This window comes from Micromys minutus, assembly GCF_963924665.1.
Source record: "Micromys minutus genome assembly, chromosome: 4".
NCBI classification, from domain to species: Eukaryota; Metazoa; Chordata; class Mammalia; order Rodentia; family Muridae; genus Micromys; species Micromys minutus.
Genome location: NC_137973.1, coordinates 42949237 through 42969253, shown reverse-complemented (window position 1 = coordinate 42969253; position 20017 = coordinate 42949237). Strand labels below are relative to the sequence as shown.

General features: G+C 44.5%; 1 protein-coding gene across 2 annotated transcripts in view; it reads left to right on the top strand.

Moving 5' to 3' along the window:
• The window catches only part of FNDC7 (fibronectin type III domain containing 7), a gene marked incomplete at both ends in the record, with an annotated part of 32681 nt that extends 14159 nt beyond the window's left edge, over nt 1-18522 (top strand). For both annotated transcript variants that reach the window (XM_080916361.1, XM_080916360.1), the window contains 7 exons: nt 2261-2515; nt 3905-4162; nt 5295-5549; nt 7241-7495; nt 11657-11917; nt 16043-16072; nt 18479-18522. In XM_080916361.1, the coding sequence (XP_080772487.1) occupies nt 2261-2515; nt 3905-4162; nt 5295-5549; nt 7241-7495; nt 11657-11917; nt 16043-16072; nt 18479-18522 (1358 nt within the window). The remainder of the gene's footprint in view (nt 1-2260; nt 2516-3904; nt 4163-5294; nt 5550-7240; nt 7496-11656; nt 11918-16042; nt 16073-18478) is intronic.
• Between the last annotated feature and the right edge of the window lie 1495 nt (nt 18523-20017).

Genomic DNA, 20017 nt, shown 5'->3' with positions numbered 1-20017 from the left:
ATTGTAAAGACACATTCGTGGAGGTTTGCTGCTGCGTTTAGAAGCACTTATGTGTCTGGAGAATTGGAACTAACATCTAATGGGATCTATTACATCTCAGGCAGCATAGCTCCATCACTTAACTCTGAGAACGATTTTGTGAGCTCTCTCCTTTTTAAATTGTTTTTTGTTTGTTTGTTTCATTTTCTTGTTTGTTTTTTTGCTTGCTTGCTTGTTTAAGACAGGATGCAATGAAGCTCACGCTGGCTACAAACTCACAATTATAGCTGAGTCTGGCCTTGCTCTCCTGACCCTCCAGTTTCCATCTCCCCCGTGCTATAAGCACACACCACCATGTCCAGCTCATCTCTTCCTTTTAGATACAAAAACTGACGAAGCTCAGGGAGGCCAGAAGCTGTTTGCTTCAATGCACACTGACAAGAGGCGCAGCGGAGATCTGAGCTCAGGCTTGCCTGGCTGCAAGCCTCTCGGCCAAAGACAATGTAACAATTCCACTCTATTCAAGCGTAAGGTAAAAAGGATTTTGAACAGAGGATTGGATTTCAACAAGCTGGTGCCTTCTCCTCCACAAGGGAAAGAAAGATAGTCAAACTCTCAGACTACAGCTTCTTAGAGTTATGCTAAAATAAGGTCACCAACACAAGCTTCATGAATCGACATCTCTTTTGACAATTACAAGTTTGTGTAGCAGCTGCAGTAAAAAGCCATCCTGAAGCTGGGGTAACTGAGGATGAAGGAAAAGATAAGAAACACTTCAAAGACATAGTCGTTCTGAGTCAGTTATTCAGTGCAGGAGAGAACATTCTGCATTTTTAAAAATTTGGATGTTTATCGAAAACATCTAGGGAATGTTTATAAAACTCAAATACCCAGATGCTACCAAGATAATTAGATTGACATTTATCTGGAAATATCCAGAAAGAATTGTCTCCAACAGCTGCCCAGTTGATACTTACCATGTTGTCAGTGTTGGTGTGACTGAGAGAGTCCCTCCTACTTTCAGTCCCTGCCCTTGTTGATCCATGAGGTACCACTGTAGTGTATATGACACAGGACATACTGATCGTGAGAAAACCTTGATTTATCAGTTAAAGAACCGTGTTATTTGAAAGCTCATGGATTGAACGAATGACCTTCATTTGGAATTATTTTTTCAGGAGATGTCACGCTGATCTGAGATAAAAGAAATGTTTATTGCCTTAATACAGAAAGCCAAGCATGTTACCCTAGAAGACCGTGTCTATGGAAGTTCAGCATCTATTGTCCCCCACAATGACACCCTTCCTCCAACAAGGCCACACCTTCTCAAATGTGCCACCTCCTGATAACTAAGCATTTAAATATATGAGCACACTGGGCCGTATTCAAACCCGTACATCCAACCTTTCTAGTTACATTATCTGGGGCAACTCTGTTATCTTTTATGGGCCCCATTTTCTTCCATTGTGAAATGATAATGATGATTGTGAGAGTAAAAGAAAGCACTAGCAAAAGTCTTAACAGGTACATTTTTACCTCCGGAAAGATAACTTCTAGGTATTTGGTTTGGCTCACATCAAATAGACCTCCTCTCTAAATAAGGTGAAATCTGCACTTTTCCCCTTAGGCAGAGTCTCTCTATGAGGTCCTGGCTGTCCTGGGCTCACTATGTAAACCAGGTTGGCCTCAAACTCATAGAGGTCTTCCTGATTCTGCCTCCCGCGTGTTGGGATTAAAGGCAGGAACCACCACTCCTGACAAAATTCACGAATCTTAAATTCCCAATGAATATGCTGGGGATATAGGTTAGTTGGTAAAGTGTTTGCCCGGCATGCAGAAAGCCCTGGATTTGATCCCCAGTCGCACATAAAAAGCTGGTGTGGTGGCACATAGCTATAACCCAAGCACCTAAGAAATGTAGGTAGGAGGGTCAGAAGTTCAGGGTCATCCTTGGATACCTAGTAAGTTTTCATGCAACCTTGGATGCACAAGATCTTACTTCAAACAAATAAACACTTCCAAAGGCCTATTGTTTCAGATAACACCCGTTATAATGAAAGAATTTGGGTAGGCCCTGGTATTTAGCATAGTCTTTGTTTGTATAAAAATATCTTCTAGTGTGTCTGGTACATGGTTTTGCATGTTGTGCATCAAACTCATTCTGTTACAGAACTCAGAGTTGCTGATTCGGGTTGTCTTGGCATCTCAGATAGCTGCCAAGATGCAAAGAAAAGTCTCTTTCGGTAGCCATTCGACTGCTCGGTTTTTTACTGTTTCCTAGTTGCTTGTGCACCTGGAAGGGTGATGATCCAGGAAGAGACCCCGGGTCACTTGTCTGTGGCTTGGTCCAGTGTGGAGCTGGTTGACTACTACGTGGCTTTTGTGAAGAGCGATGACGGTTTAGAGGCACACTGTAATACCTCCCTCACCCAGTGCAGCTTCCTGTCCGAGTGCGGCTTCACGTACTTCATTAGTGTATTTGCCTATAACAAGGCAGGACAGAGTCCTCTGGGCGACGTATTCAATTACACCACAGGTAGGTCATCTTCGATACCGGGAAAGGGAGTTTCTAGCTCAGTGAGCTCAGTAACAGGATGAACAGCTTCTTGTATTTGCTGATCCGCTGTCTGGGAGTCATTCTAGGATGAAGAATAGCTTAAATCCCTTGTCTCACAGAGTAGGGATGATTTGGTTTTAGAGACAAGCCTAACAAGGATGCAAGGGTGAGGAGGGAAAGTGGAGGGAAGGTGGGGATGCATTTGTTCAACGATACTCTGAAAAACTGGACCTTCTACAAGATACAGTACTCAGACCTGTTTGAGGATCTGAAGGGGATACAGTCCCTCCATTCCAAGAGCACAGTCCTTGGTTGGGACCAGGATGACAGATTCAGTGGCCAAGATGCTACACACTGCGGGGGAAAGGGGCTCTTAGTAGGTCACCTGAGATTAATTTCTGAGTTAGTCATACAGTAGGATAATGATGTGTGCCTTGCTACTCCCTCAGCATCTGCCACTGCAACAGGGGACATTAATAATACAGGTGGAAAAGGACCTGGCCTGTGATGGAGCAGGATGTGCCTATTTTTATTAGCACTTTTATTATGTCATTATTAGTCTGTTATCTTGGTAGCCATCAATGTCCTCCTCCTCTAGGCTTGAATCTTACACTGGGCAGGGACTGTGTGCTATTCATCTCTCTGGCTTCAGTGCTAATCACGGCGTGGTTGGCACAGAGAGATGCTAGATCTGTGGAGAATGGTTGAGTGGGTGTCTCGAAATGAATTATTTATAGACTATTATAATTGCAAAATGCACTTAGGGTGGATTATGATACATTTTACCAGGGTGAGGGAGATGAGTAATTGGTGCGTTGGGAATTTAGAAAAGGCTGTCAACAAGGCCTCAAGAGCACAGAAGTGGCCTGGAATAGAGTTCAAGAATGGACGGAATGTAGGCGAGCAAGAATGCCAGAGATACTGAAAGCCGTGCTAGGTATTTGTCAGTGGGCTCCTTGGGGCCTTCTCTGAGATTGACTAATACAATTATCATCTCTATACGATCATTCCCCACCCTTATCTGACTTAGTGTCTAGGTGGAACTGACAGAACCTGAGGACTCAGGTTCAGTGTGACTTTATCAGACAAACGGGATCAGATTCTCTAGTGGAGAGACCAAAAGTCTTCCAGGCTTAGAGAATCAAGAGAACAGGTTGGGTGTAGACTTGAGAAGTCTGATGTTCCCTTGGAAACTGTGCTGAGGATTTGCCCCAGGTGCAAGGAGAATCAGGTCAAGGTTGGGGCTGACCAGTCTTCTTGCAGCCATTTAGAAGGACAGTGGCAGAGGGTTTGGTCATGAGGAGGTTAAGTTTCAATACCCCCTGGTGACATTGCTCCTGTAATGACCTTGGTTCCCTCTGCTTTCAGCTCCCTGTTGTCCTAGTGACATTAGCCCAGTGTTAGTGTCCAGTGACAGGGTGGAAATTGCCTGGTCTCCTGTGCGTGGTGCTGAGCTCTATGAAACCAAGGCCATAGCTGGGTACAGCATTGTGGCGTGCAACGACACTGCTCCTGCTTGCACTCTTTCTGCTTTGGATTGTGACACCAAGTACAATGTCACAGTATATTCCTTCAGTGAGGTCCGGGGCAGCAATCTGTCATGCTCTTCTCACTTGATCACCACAGGTATGGTACTGCGACACCATCTTTTCCTGGCATCTCAATTGTCACCCTTGCTGTGTGCCTCTGGATGGCTGTTCAGCAAGGCCTACAGAAAAGGGGGCTGTGGAGGGGGCTCAGTTGTCAAGAGTGCCTATGATTCCTGCAGAGGATATAAGTTCAGGTGCCAGTACCCAACCTCCAGTAACTGCGTTCAAACCCACACTCCAGACAGAGGCAGAGAAGAAAGAAACCATGGAAAGACAGTAACCCCCAAAGAAAGGGGGTTGGCCCAGTTACTGACCTCAACTATTGGGTTCCTTTTGCTACTGGAGACTGCCTGCCCGCACACCAGGAGGTGTGTGTGCAGCTGTTTGTCTTGGTTACTATTTTGGGTTTCGAAGTTCAAAATGATCCATTTTCCAATGTTGCCCAAAGCTGCAGGAACCTAATGCTCTATGCCAACGTCAGCAGTTTTCAGAAGAAAGGTTCTGTGAATTTGACCTGTATACATGTATGCTTGAAAATGGTTGTTCTGTTTTCTTAAAGACTATTATTTAATTTTTTACAACTTCATACATACACGATACATTGTAGCACTCTATTATTTTCCTCTTTTGGTCCTTCACCTCCTTCAGGTAGCCTTTTAAAAAACAAATAGCTTACTTACTCCCCCTTTTGAGATATGGTCTCTTTAACCTTAGGGTTGCCTTAAACTCAAAGAAATCCTCCTGCTTCAGTTTACAAGAACTGGGATTGTAGGCATGGCATAAGCCACCATATCTGGTTCCATTCCAAAATAATTCCAAAACAAAAATAAATAAGTATTCTTTATTTTTTTTGAAGTGTGTCTTATATATCCCAAGTTTTTTAGACTTACTGTGTAGCCAAAGATGACTCCTAATCCTCCTGGCTCTATCTCCCAAATGCTGGGACTCAAGGCCTGTGCTTCCCAGCATAGTTTATACAGTGTTGGGAACAAAACTCAGGACTTAGTGTATGTTAGGTGGATCCTCTACCAACAGAACCACAGTCTACAACCCTAATGGTCGCTTTGCTAGAGGTAGAGGGGAGCACATAGAGAAATCCATTTTAGACTACGTGGTACATGGGGTATATTTGACTCCAGTGTTTTAATTACTAATCTAATGCTTCTTAGCTCCTTGCAGTCCTGAGATAAAAAATATTTCAAAGGATGCATTCTCTATGATCAATGTGCACTGGCACTCGACTAACGAAGGAGCCACTTACACAGTGACAGCCCAGGGGGAGAAGGGGTTGTTCCAATGCAGCAGCACAGGGGACACCTGCAGGATGGGGGACCTGCCCTGCGGCTCCATGTTCTCTGTCACTGCTGTGGCCGAAACTCAGGCAGGAAAGAGCCTGCCCAGCTACAGCGTGCCCCTGGAAACAGGTATGTAGCAACATTGACTCTGTGAGTCCTTGGGGGATTGCTTTAAGGTGTGAATTTTATTTAATCTGCCCCAAGTATGATGAAAATACCGTACTCAGTGTCCTTTCAAAGAAGCCCCAATCTTAGAGAAAAAGAAACTTTTGGCATTTTCCATGTTTTATAAACATATCTTCAGAAGTCTCTTGTCTTGCCAACGTTTGCTGCAAAGGAACAAAACACTGACCCTGGAGAAACATTCCTTGGACTCTGTATTCTACCAAGACACAGTCAAAACAGCTAACAAGAAACCAAAGGAGCTGATTCACTATTCACGTCTCTGGTTGAGCGCCACCCCCCAAAACTTTCCTCTAAAAACCACTTTCTGAGTTTAGTTTCTAAGGCTGGACAGACAGGTTAGTGGTTTAAAGGCATTTACTACTCTTGGAGAGGACTTGAGTTAAACTCCTAACACCTAAATCAGTTGGCAAACAACCATATACAACTCTAGCTTCAGGAATCCAACACCCTCTTTTGGCTTCCATGGAGAACTGCACTTATTCACACACACACACACACACACACACACACACACACACACACACACCACTTAAAATAAAAATAAAATGAATATTTAAAAATGCTTTCTGGATTTAGTTTTCTAATCATCAGGTAATACTTACAGGGTAATTGAGAGCTCTTGGCTAACTAAGTTACAAAGCATTTAACTCTGCCTGATCCATAATGATGAGACCCTCCATTACAGAAAGCTCTTATTTATTGAGAACCTTGTATTTGAAAAAGCATTTAGCAAACAGGCATGGTAGTGCACACTTTAATTCTGTCACCAAGAAGGCAGAAATAGGTGCATTTCTATGAGTTCAAGGCCAACTTGGCTTAAAATAGTGAATTCCAGAGTATCCAAGAGCTTCACAATTGTCTCGATATCCTCCCAAGATATTTGGCAAATTACTTACATCAATATGGATATTATTAGCATTAGTAGAGTGTTTGCCAAGCACATAAGAAATTATGGTGTGCACATATGCAATCTTAGCATTCAGGAGGTGGAGGTAGGAAGACCAGAAGTTTAAGGTTATCTAAAGATACAATGTAGAGTTCAAGGTTAGCTTACATGAAACTGTCTCAAAAAAAAAAAAAAAAAAAAAACAAAATTGGGAGAGAGACAACATATGATCCAAAGCTTGTCCTAGGTACTGCATTCCATACATAGTTGGTATATCACAAGATATATCAAAGGGTATGGACAAAGGACAATTTTAATTTAAATGTATGAAACTATTTTATACAGAGAAAGTATGAGAAACTTAGGATTTTGAGTAAAATATGAGCAAAAGCCCTATTCTCTTTACTATTTACTTATTATTGTGTGTTAGTGTGCATGTATGATGGAGGAGGATGTGAACATGCCACAACATGCATGTGGGAGTCAGAGGACTTTGTGAATAAGTTCTGTTTTTACTGATAATTTCCGGGGATTGAACTCATATTGTTGGGCTTGTTCATCAAGTGCTTTATCCAAAGTAAAACCTCAAGTCCTATTACTGGTTATTTTCCATCTGTAAAACAGAACTACATTCTTTTTCTTTTTTCTTTCTTCTTCCTTCCTTCCTTCCTTCCTTCCTTTCTTCCTCCCTCCCTCCCTCCCTTCTTTCCTCTCTTACCCCTTTTCTTTCTTTTTTTCCCCATTTTAGTGCCCTGCTGTCCAGCTGGTCTGACAGCAGCTCAGGTCACCCAGTCAATAATCAACGTGAGCTGGACTATTGGGGCAGTGGCTCAAACCTATGTGACAGTTCTGGAGTCATACATCGGACAGTCTAAGTGTCACACCCATCAAAACCACTGCCTCCTGGGATGCATAGCATGTGGCATCAACTACACGGTGGCATTAAAAGCCATTAGTCTCACGGGACTGACTGTAGACTGTGCCTACCAAAGTTATTCTTCTAGTAAGTAAATTATCTTGAACATTGCTATCTTAATCACTCGCTGTTCTGTTGCTGTGAAGAAATACCATGATCAGGCAACTCTTTTGTTTGGTTGGTTTTGGCTTTGTTTTTTTAAGACAGGATTTCTCTGTATGTCCCTGGCTGACCTAGAACTCCGTCGACAAGGTTGGCCTCCAATTCAGAGTTCTGCCTGCCTCTACCTCCTGAATGTTAGGATTACATGTGTGTGTGCCACTACCACCCAGACCAAGACAACTCTTATTTTTTTTTAAAAAAAGCATTTAACTGGATCTTGCTTATGGCTTTAGAGGGTTAGTCCATGATCTTCATGATGAGAAGTAGACAGGTATAGCATGGGAACAGTAACAGGGAGCTTTATATCTTCATATAAAGGCAATAAGGAGAGAGAGAGAGAGAGAGAGAGAGAGAGAGAGAGAGAGAGAGAGAGAGAGAGGAGAGAGAGAGAGAGAGAGAGAGAGAATGAAAACCGGGTCTGGTGGGAGCTTTTGAAATCTAAAAGCCCACCCCCCAGTAACACATATCCCATAACAAGGCCACACCTCCTAATCCCTCCCAAACTATTCCACCAACTGGGGATGAAGCATTCAAATATATGAGGCTATGGGAGCCATTCTCATTCAAACCACTAAAATTGCTAAGGATTCCATGAAACCTGGTCCAGATCCAATCCTTCCTTCCCATTTAAAAAGATAATGCATCTCTACCCAGCTTTCCTCAAATGTGGATTACTTTCTTAGCATATGTGGAGTGGGCCACACTTGATGGTGGATATCATTCTCAATCACTCATCACCTTATTGCTTTGTTTGTTTGTTTGTTTAGGTTTTTGAGATGGGTTCTTCATGTCTCCCTGGCTATCCTGAAACTCACTCTGTAGACCACTCTGGCCTCAGATTTATAAAGACCAACCTACCTCTGCCTCCCAAGTGCTGGGATTAAAGGCATGTACCACCATCTCCAGTCCTCTCTACCTTAGTTTTTGGACGTAAGATCTCTCATCTTATCTCCCCCTTCTCAGTGCGAGTATTATAGGTGTTAGGAAAAGGATGAAGAGAGTGGAGGGAGGGATATGGCCCATGGAGGTGTGGTGAGGCCTGAGGGCAAGGGAGATGCCTCTGGGGTGGCCCATCCCTTCCCCCTGAGGGACCAGCTACATTTATAGTACAGAATAGAGTTTATTCAGGTCATGGGGGAGTTAAGAGGGGAGAGAGAGAGAGAAGAGAGGAATAGAAGAGTAGTGGAATAGAGGTCAGCCATGAGCACGTGGAAGCGAGAGGGGGGAGGAAGGGGGAGAGGAGAGACAAGGGTGGGAGAGCAAGAGCAAGAGAGAGAGGAGGGGGCAAGCAGCCCCTTTTATAGTGTCAGGTCACTGGGGCAGAGCATACATGGCTGTTGCCAGGTAACTGAGGGGTGGGGTTTACAGAATCCCAACAACAGGCACATGCCCAGTTGTGCCCAGTTTTCACATGAGCACTAGAACTCAGACTCAGGTTCTCACGCATGCAGCAAGCACTCCCTGAAGTAGCCATTGCCTTCAGCCCCATTGATGCAGATCACTAGCAATATTTACAATTCTCTTTAACTTGGAACTTCAAAGCTCAGAGGTTTCTGTCAGAAGTCAGTGCATGGCTCCCCTGGTAAAAAGTCTGGATTATGTTTCCTGAAGGGATGGTTTTGTATGACAGAGAGGCCTGTAGTAAAGAGTAACTCGGAACAGAGCCAAGGCCTCTTTCCACACCGTCGTTCATTGCTCTCCACAAATGCCAAGCCATCCCCGAATAACAGGAGAAGAAACAGCAGCAGATGGGGCTAGCACAGACTTCCTCTTAGTAGTTCTAACCTGCTGAGGCAGCTGCTTGGAAAGCTATTTTGAAAACACCCAGGGCCTACCTCCCAGGAGGGGAGAAGTGCATGGTGGTTATCAGCTGCCTCTTCCTGGGCCTGGGGCGGCGAGGCTAAAGTTTAATTTTGGCAGCTCAGAGATAGTCGAGAATGTCTTACCTGAGAGGCGATATTAGAAATGGCTTCTTTTTGTTTTGTTTTGTTTTTCAAGACAGGGTTTTTCTGTGTAGACTTGACTGTTCTGGAACTCACTCTGTAGACCTGGCTAAAGTTTGAATTCAGAGATCAGCCTATCTCTGCCTCCCCAGTGCTAGGATTAAAGACATGAGTCACCACCACCTGGATAAAACAATTATTAAATTAATTAATTATTAGTTAATAAGGTAGGTCATGCCTATAATCTCTACTTGTGGGGTACAGGCAGAAGGGTCAGGAAATTAAGGTCACCCTGAGCCTCAGGACAGCCTGTGCTAAAGGAGACCCTATCTCAAAACAAAACATTTTTTTCAATGAGTAAAAAGTATAAATTAAGCCAGATATAATAAATACTTTTCCCATGGCTTTGACAAAATATCTGACAAAAAGTGGTGCACATCTTTAGTCCCAACTTTCAGGAGGCAGAGACAGGCCAGTCTCTGAGTTCAAGGCCAGCCTGGTGTACATGGGTAAGTTTCAGGACAAGCAGACCTACACACAGAAATTCTGTCTAGAAAAACTCAAAACCTAACATCGAAACAAAACAACAAACTTAGGAGCCAGAGTGATTGGCCCAACAGTGAGATCATCCACCGTTCCTCCAGAGGGCCTGATTTGTTCCCAGCACCCACGTCAGACACCTCCTGCTACACAACTCCAAGTGTACGCATGCTCTCTTCCAGGATCTCCAGGAACTGCATTCACATGCACAAACGCACACGCGTGTGCAACACACACACACACACATACACACACACACACAAAGAGGGAAAGAGTGTGTTAATAATAGATTAATAAACATTAAAGTTGCTTTTTGAAAGTGTCAGGGAGGGTTGGTTTCCGCTCAAGGTGAGGAAACCATGGCAGCAGCAGGGAGCAGGACACACTGTATGAAATCAGGACCCCAATAGCTTGTGGGCGACTCAGGACCCCCATCTGATGGAATGCTACCACCCGCTTTTAGGGTGGTCCTCCCAATTGACCTAACATAATGTAGATAATCCTTTAGAGACGTCTCCAGGCACTAACTTTAGATAATGTCTCAGGCTTGCCTGTAGGCTTGTCTCATGGGTGCTTCTTGATCTGATCAAGTTGACAGTGTCAACCAACACACCAGACCCCTGCCCGGCATACCAGTGCTCAGGAAGCTAACACAAAACGGTTCGACAGAGAGCCATGATTTCAAAGCCAGTCTGGACTATACAGGGGGTTAGACCCTGTCTCAAACTGCCTTTCAAATTACCAACTGGTTAACCAATCATAGTGGGCATAGTGGTTTAGCCTCAGAATCCCAGCACTTGCGACTAAGCAAGATGAATTTAAGGGCTAGCTTGGACTATACAACAATAGCCCGTCTCAAGCAACACACACACACACACACACAGAGAGAGAGAGAGAGAGAGAGAGAGAGAGAGAGAGAGAGAGAGAGAGGGAAAGAGAGAGAGAATCTCATGCACAAACCAAATGAGTCTGATTATCTTTCATAATTTAAAAAATTATACAATATGATCTTTTGTTTTAGCTAATGAGCATTCTACCTGGTGCCCTGTTTAGTACCTAATATTTGGAAGACAGGGTCAGAAGTGTGCTAATCACCCAGCACAGGTGAGCATGGACCAGCCTGTCAGAGAAGTGGCTGCTTCCAAGGCTACTTGGCTCACCACTGCCATTTCTTTTTTTCTTTTCTTCTTCTTCTTCTTCTTCTTCTTCTTCTTCTTCTTCTTCTTCTTCTTCTTCTTCTTCTTCTTCTTCTTCTTCTTCTTCTTCTTCTTCTTGGTTAATAGTGAGCATAATAAGTTATATTTAAACTTAGTGCCTCTAAAGTGAAGTAAAATCTGGTCATTGTGCTTTAACTTGGTGGGATTGTGTGCATTTGACTCAGTGTGGCGTCTCTCTGCCAACTATAGGCCATTGATTCACCATTGCTCTATATTAAAAGCACGGGAAGAATGCTTGCATCCCTTCGAACCTTGCTCTGTTCTAACCAGGGATTAGTTATCCTGTGCAGAAGATTCTACGTGTGATCTTTCTCCAGTTGCAAATATGGCCATACTTGTATAATAGCGGGATAAATAATTCTATACTTTATTTTCTTTTCCTGTAGGCGCCTGTTGCCCACTGGGGGTCAAGTTATACAGGCTGGGTCCTAGTGGCATCCGAATCTACTGGCAAGCCTCCAGGGGCTCTGCCAATTATGATGCCGACCTCTACGGTTCCAAAGGCATCTTTACCTGTGCCCCACATGCTGGTCTAAGTTTCTGTGACATCACCAACATCCCCTGTGGGGATGTATACACCGTGATGGTCTCACCCATCGCTGAAACAGGACGGAAGCTTACTTTCTGCCCGAAAAAAATATATTCAGGTAAAGCAAGCTAGGACTCTTCATTTAAATCCAGCCTCAGAGATGGGTGTAGCTCAGTGGTACAGCACTTGGCACAGCATAGCATAGACTCCAGCACCCAAAAGAAAGACACAAGAGGAGGATTAAAACTAACTCTTGGGCTGGTCAGGTGGTTTGGTGGGGACTCCAGTTTGCTTTCTGTTACTGTGATATGCATCATAATCAAAAGCAATTAGGGCTGGAGAGATGGCTCAGTGGCTAAGAGCACTAGAGGTCCTGAGTTCAATTCCCAGTAACCACATGGTGGCTCACAACTACCTGTAATGGGATCTGATGCCCTCTTCTGGTGTGTCTGAAGCCAGCGACAGTGTACAGTGTACTCATATACATTAAATAAATTACACACACACACAAAAATAAACGATTTAGGGGAGGAAGAGTTTGCTTGGCTTATAGGTCACAGGGAAGTCAGAACAGGAGCAGAGGCAGGACCGATGGAGGAAAGCTGATTACTGTCTAGCTCCCAGGCTCAGATTCAGCTACGTTTCTCATACAGACCAGAACAGCCTGCCTAGGGGTGGTACTGCCCACGGCGGACTGGATCCTTCTACATCAGTTGTCAAAAAGACAACTTCTCACAGGCATGGCTCCAGGCCAATCCAATGAAAAAAATCCTCAACTGAGGTTTCTCCTTCCCGGATGATTTAAACTGTGTCAATAAAAACTAACCAGGATATCGAGTTTTAAAAGGGCTTGCCAGGCAAGCTTGATGACCTGAGTTCAATCCCTATAACCCGAGTTAGGGTTTTTATTGCTGATGACCATGACTCATCACTGATCAAAGTCAGAACAGGAGCCCAATCGGGGCAGAAACCTGGAGGCAGCAGCCGATGCGGAGAGCATGGAGGAGTGCTTCTTACTGGCTTGCTCTCCTGTGGCATGCTAAGCCTACTTTTTTATAGAACCCAGCTGGGGGCAGGGTGGGGAGACCACCCACAATGGCCTGCACCCTCCCACATCAAACACGAATCAAGAAAATGCCTTACAAGCTTGCCTACATCCCTATTTTATGGATGCTTTTTTTTTTTTTTTTTTTTTTCCAATTGAGTTTTCTTCCTTTCAAATGACTCCAGCTTGTGTCAAGTTGACAGAAAACTAACCAGCACATGGTGGCAGGAGAAAATTGGCTCCTGAAAGTTGTTCTCTGATGGGCCTCCACATAAATGCTTTGGTGCACACCAGTGCACACATACTCTCACATATACAAAATAAAAAGTCTGGAAAATAAATTTAAACAAGCCTTCAACTCAGGACAATCCCATATAAGTGTTATATGCGAATTGTCTACAGGCTGCAGACTCTGGCTTCTTTGGAATTGGTGCTTTGTAATTTAATATTTTCCTCTGCTCCTATTGCTGTCTGTTGTTGGCCCTTCAGATACTATTTACATAGTAAAGTAAATTAAAAATGATTGGAGATTTGAAAACAAATATTTTTTTTTTCTGAGACAGGATTTCTCTATGTAGTCCTGGATAACCTGAAACTTGATCAATAGACCAGGATGGCTTCCAACTCAGCTGCCTCTGCCTCCAGTGCTGGGATTAAAGGTGTATTCCACTGTCAGTTGGGAAACATTTTAAATATGACAGTAAACACCCTGTAAAGTTTGACCTTAAAAAACTGAATTTTGCCATACAATGGTCTACAAAGCAAGTTCCAGGACAGCCAGGGCTTTGTTATACAGAGAAGCCCTGTCTTGGGAAAACAAACAAATAAAAAACTAGACTTGAACTTTTATTTACACAGATTTCAAATGATATATAAGGAAAAGTTTGAGGATCAGAGAAAAGGGAATTTATAAATCATAAATTAAGTCTGGAAATATGAGTGGGTAGACAGACTGTGATGGCAACCCAGGGCTGTCAGCCTGGGCATCTCACCAGCACTGGCAGGAGACATTAGCAATTCTCTTGTTCTGTGTTCCAACACCCTCTGCTACCTTGCCCAGGGCGCAGTCATATATTTTTCATGTGCTTCTAAGAGAAAGAAGAGAAAGGCAATAGCAAAGCCCTGGGATGTTGCAGGCGAACAGGAAGAGGGAAAATGACTCATGAGCCTTCACTGATAAGCAGTCCACACTGTCTAATTAAGTGTAGGTGACAAGAGGCTCAAGGTGGCTCTAGGTGATGGAGCCAACTCCTCCTAGGGAGGGTGGTCCCTCTGTCCTTGGATGTCATGCTTTGTTTCTTTTTGGGAGGGGGTATTTTTCCCTACAAAGTAATCTGACCATATCCCAGCCTTGTGAGAAGAGACAGGAATGGATTCCTGGGGTACAGATGAACTCTTCGGAAGACAAGCTTGCTACTCAACATGTTTTGCTCACTGGATATTTCACAACTTAACAAGTGTCTTCACAATTGTATCTGACTGAATCTCAAAATAACCCTAAGATGTAGACTCAGCAGACATGAACTGAAAAAACTAAGACCCAACGGTTTCATAATCTCTATCTACAACAACTGACTTCAAGTCACTAAATTGTATGTGGGCCCGATTATGCACAGACACAAAATGGTCCCAAAAGTACACTTAGAGGGCATAGTTTGCCACACTGCTTGTACACTCCAAAATGGTTCAGGCCAGATCAACCTCTCCATTCTTTTCACCCCATTACATTTGGAGTATTTTTTAATAGAAATTCTCCAAGTGTAATTGTTAGGACAAGAAGAAACTATTCCAATGCTCAGAGAGGGGTGAGGGTAGAGATGGATACAGTGTAGGTCTGAGGTTGCTCAGTGCATTGTTGGGAGAGCAGTGTATGGGCACAGCCTGTGCAAGCAAAGGAGCTAGGCTGCCAAGTGCACCACTGGGAGAGGGTTCTGTGTGAACAGCCCAAACCTAGGGGAGTCCCAAGTTACCAAACCATTCACTATGCTTGCCTAGCTCAACATTGCCTTCTCTTATTTGAGTTTTTTTCTTCTCTATCTTTGGCCTACTTTCTATTTGTTGATATATATTTTTAGCCCTTCTGGAGATTAGATTCAGAGTATAGTGCACACTTGGCAAGCATTGTACTTCTGAGCTAAAAACCCCCAGGCCTGCCCCTAATCTCTAAAACTTTCTTTTGAAACTGTGGCTCCCTAAATTGCCCTTCCTGGCCTCAGCTCCCGAAGTAGCTCAGATTATAAGTGTGAACCGCTGTGTCCAGCATGTTTATTCTTTTTTAATGTATATATTTTCCATCTGAAATACATTAATAGGGTTGGGAAGATAGCTCAGTGGGTAAAGTGCCTGCCACATGATGTTAAAGACATAAGTTTGGGGGCTGGAGAGATGGCTCAGCGGTTAAGAGCACTGACTGCTCTTCCAGAGGTCCTAAGTTCAAATCCCAGTAACCACATGGTGACTCACAACCATCTGAAATGAGATCGGATGCCCTCTTCTGGTGTGTCTGAAGACAGCTACAGTGTACTTACACATAATAAATAAATCGTAAAAAAAAAAAAATAGACATGAGTTTGGATCCCCAGGAGACAAGTGAAAGTCAGGAGTCAGGCAGGGCAGCACACTGGCAGTCCCAGCAGCGGAGGTGATAAGCAGAAGCTTATTAGCTGTCTTAGGGTTCTATTGCTGTGAAGAGACACCATGACCAAGGCAACTCTTATAAAGGAAAACGTTTCCTTGGGGCCGGCTCACAGTTTCAGAGGTTCATCATCACGGCAGGAAGCATGGCAGTGTGCAGGCAGACTTGACCTAAAGGCAGCGGGAGACTGTGTCTTCTATACTGAGCCAAGGAGTCCTCAAAGCCCTCCCCCACAGTGACACACTTCCTCCAACAAGGCCACACCTAGTCCAAAAGGCCTCTAATAGTGCCCCTTCCTATGAGCCAAGCATTAAAACACATGAGTCTGTGGGGGCCATAGCTATTCAAATTAGTCAAATTTATGAACTTTAGGTTCAGGAAGAGAGACACTATCTCAAAAACTATAGATAGAGAGCCATCAAATTTTCAGGTCTCCACTTACACACTTGTGCATGTGCACCTACATTAACAAGTACAATACACACACACACAATAGTACACAAATAAATATATAAATATGTCAATGAATGTATTCTTAATGCTTATGTTTGATTTGTTTACAGTTACCTGTTCTGGCAGTACACTTGGGATGGGTAAGTCATTTTAACCAAGCATAGAAATAGGAGAGAATGTGTGTGTCTGTGTTTTGCAGTTGCTTATTGAAATTGTGATCAAAGCTAATGCTAATTCCCAAGAATGACAAATGTTCCTTTGATGTAAGAGTGCCCTGCTTCCCTTCACATAACACAAACCAAAATGAATTCCTTTAGATGTTGAAATCTTTTTAGGCTTCTAGAGTCCCAGAGGAAAATGCAAATTTTTTTGGCGGGCAGCCGATTTATTCCTGCTCCCCGAATACTTACTTTGGAAGAAGGTCCCAGCCTTGCTGCAAGCTAACATTCCTGGGAGACCTTCAGTTTTGCTGCTGCTAGGGCTCTGTCCCCTGAAGATCTAAGGCGAAGCTGGGCAGCAGAACTTTTAAAGCGAAGTGAAGGCTGAGACTAGCTTCGGTAAGCAGGGCGCAGGGCTTCTCCCAGCCCGGCACAGATCCCCACCAGGCAGAGGCACAGCTGGACTTAGCAGGAGCAAAGTCTTTCCACGCTAATGAGGCGAGGTCTGAACGTGCTTTGAATAGCACGGCCATAGAGAGCCCCTCCCCCTCTCTGAGTAAGCCATTCGAGAGCCGCGGCGGTACCACGGAAATCATGTCTAGGAAGGATTTCTAGATTTCATCATTATCTTCTGTGAATACCGGCCTAGTCAGATCAGAAACCTGGCTGGCAAGGTCCCTCTTGACCGGCTAAAAGGAGCCCTGGGGATTCTGTTCACTTATGACTTCCTTGATTCTTGGAATAGCATAAATCTTGTCAACCCCATGAGTTGACTTTTTTTTTTCAGGACAGGGTCTCACTATACTCCCTGTCCAGCCTGGTACTTACTTTATAGACCAGGCTGGCCTGGAACTCACAGAGCTCCGCCTGCTTCTGCCCCACCAGGTACTGAAATGAAAGGTTTTTACACCACAATGCCTGCCTGAAATGACTCCCCTCCCCCACCACCTGTATTTTTCTGAGTAGCTCTGGCCATCCTGGTACTCATTCTGTAGACCAGGCTGGTCTCGAACTCACAGCGATCTTCCTGACCCTGTTTGCTGAGTGCTGAGATTAAAGGCATGTGCTACCATACCACCATGAATTCGCTGATCTCGTCTGAAGTGACTTTCTAAGAGACAGCTTTGGATTTAAAGCCTGCTGCTTTTATTTGCCAGTAGCCGAATTATTCAAATTCCCTAAACCTAGTTGTCCTTATCTGAAACCTGAAGTAATAGTTCATAAAACATTAAATGAAATGTAATTAATTGGATACAGTGAGAATTCGGGATCAATTTCGTCTCATAACTATTATGTTCTAGATATTAACATTTTAATGTGCACTTCTAAGGTAATTGTATTTTAACCTTAGCCCTCATAATACTATGAACACATTAGTTTTAAAGTGTGGGCCCACCAACACCTGTGTTATCTGGTAACCTTTTAGAAATGAGGACTCTAGGGTTTGGCCAAAGACCTAGTAATAGAAATTCTGGGGCCTAGCAACTTTGTACCTTTGGCTTGGGTGTTTTGTTTTGTTTTTCAAGACGGAGTCTCTTTGTGTAGCCTTGGCTGTCCTGGAACTAGCAACTAGCTCTGAGTCCTCAAAAATCACAGGTATCTGTCTGCCGCTACCTCGCTACCTCTGGAGTGCTGGGATAGAAGTCTTTACACTACAATGCCCCTGCTAGGATGGAGCTGGGAGATGGGGAGGGACAGATGTCTCTAAGGTTGTGCTACTCAAAGCATATTCAGACCTCACCTCATCAGCACATAAAGCCTCTGTCCCCTGCCAGGTGCGCCACCACCTGGCCAGCAACTCTGTTTTAACAAGCAGCCTTAGGTCAGGATGGGGCTCTAACTCTGGAGAGCTCCTTTGTTGCTGGAAACCTGATGCCTGGATGGAGGAGAAAGTGACAGGGGTGAGGTCTGTGCATCTGAAGTGGTATCTTTCTCCTCTGGGACCCAGTCAGCTTCAGTGTCACCTGTTCAACCTGTGTAGCATTGGGGACTCTCCTCCCTCCAACATCCTTAGCAGTTGAAGGTTTATGTTCACCTTGGGCAAATGCCTGAATGAATATCACACAGTGGAGGTTTCCAAGGGGCACAGCAAATTGGCCTGAGGTGAAATACTCCTCATCCAATCAGTACTGTGAGCTCAGGGATACTTGGATGATTCATTTCATAAAGCAAAGGTTTAGTCAGACTGGTTAGTCAGAAACTTCTGGTCGCTTTGAACAGTTTGGTAGCTCACTCTCCTCCTTGCTTGCTGTGAGGTGCTATAAAAACAACATTCTGAATATCATATCGACAGTTAAAAAAAAAAAAAAAAAAAAAAAAACCAACCCCAGCACTTGAGTTTTGTCTGAGCTGGTGATGCTGCCTGTGTCCCCTTCCTTGTCCCCTCAGTGATTTACAGAGGGAAGAGGAACGATACATTGAGCCCCAGGTAAAAACAGACACTCTACAAGGTGAGTAGAGAGAATTAATTCTGTCTGATTCCACAGCAAGACTTTTCTCTTCCATTTAAAAAAATCTGCTCACTTCTCTTCCAGAGTCCCTGTGGTATTAGTGAGCAGCTATGGAAACTCGCTGTTAGAACACAAAATACCCGTAGGATAGGAAAAGCTCCTTTGTCCTTTAAAGGATTAACTCATACTCTGTTTTGAGAGGACAGAGCTAAGTGTGTTATCAGCTACAGAGAAGTTCAAGATGAGCTGTGGAGAGGAGAGGACTCCACAGAGGAATTGTCCAGAAAGTCCCCTGGAAGGTCGCCAGACTGAGTCAGCACACTGTCACAGCCTGGAACCATAAAAGCAACGCTTAGCAGAACTTTGTTCAGAGGCTTCGTATCCAGACATGCCACGGAATGTCGCCTACCCCAAACCCATGTAGCCCACGCTGGCCTTGAAGCCTCAATCCTTCTGCCTCAGCCTCCCAATGTGCAAGGGTTATAGGTATCCACCAATGTGCTCCATCCCAGACATTAATACGTCCCACTTATGAAGCTTTCCTACAGCATCCTCTCCGCAGGAAGGATGGGAGTGCATCCACTACGGTCAAGCCAGCCTCAGGAGGACAGCATTCACTTCAAGACAGGCCTTTGTTGGGGCTTTTAAGCTTGAGTCTCGAGCAGCTGCTGCTAGGGCAACGTGGTAACACCGCCTTCTGTACAAGTTCCTGGAGGAGCTGAGCTGCCGGCGGACCTCACTGAGTCAGAGAGCACCACGTGAGCAGACATCTGTGGAGCCTCCGGGAAAGCAGGACCAGGCTGGTGGCTGGAAAGACTGCCATCGAGCTCTCTGGGTGGGCAAAGATGTCAGGCACAGCAGCAGCCAAGGGCCAGGAGTCTGTGGCAGGCTGACAACACCACATCCTTTCAGGGTTCATCTATCTCATAGCCCGTTCCGTGTGCTCCACTCATGTTGCAGTGGCTTCCTCCCATGCTTGGAGAGGGAAAACAGTGATACATAACATAAATCTGTTGTACCTAGAACAAATGTTTGTCTGTCTAATGCCAAATGGTCTAATTTTAAAAGTACTTTAAAAATGGTCTGGGTAAGATTCGTGTCACGCATCCTCAAAGGCATGGCTGCAGGGTGTGAAGAAATGGCTCAGTGGTTAGGAGAACAGGCTGTTCTCACAGAAGACCCCGAATTCCATCCCAAGCCTTCTCATCCAGCTTATAAACATCTGTTACTCTGGTTTGGGATAGTGGTGGTGGTGGTGGTGGTGGGCCGTACCCTCTTCTGGCCTCCAAGAGCACCAGTCACAAAATGGTGCACAGACACACATGCAGGAAAGTTAGGCCTGAGGCCAACAAGGAAGAGAGCAAAGTTCCACTCTTGCGTCTTCTTTCCAACTATGAGGGCACATGCTGGTAATCTCAGCATTCATGAGTCTGAGGTAGGAAGAGCGTGCACTCAAGGCCAGCTTGGCCCACAGGCT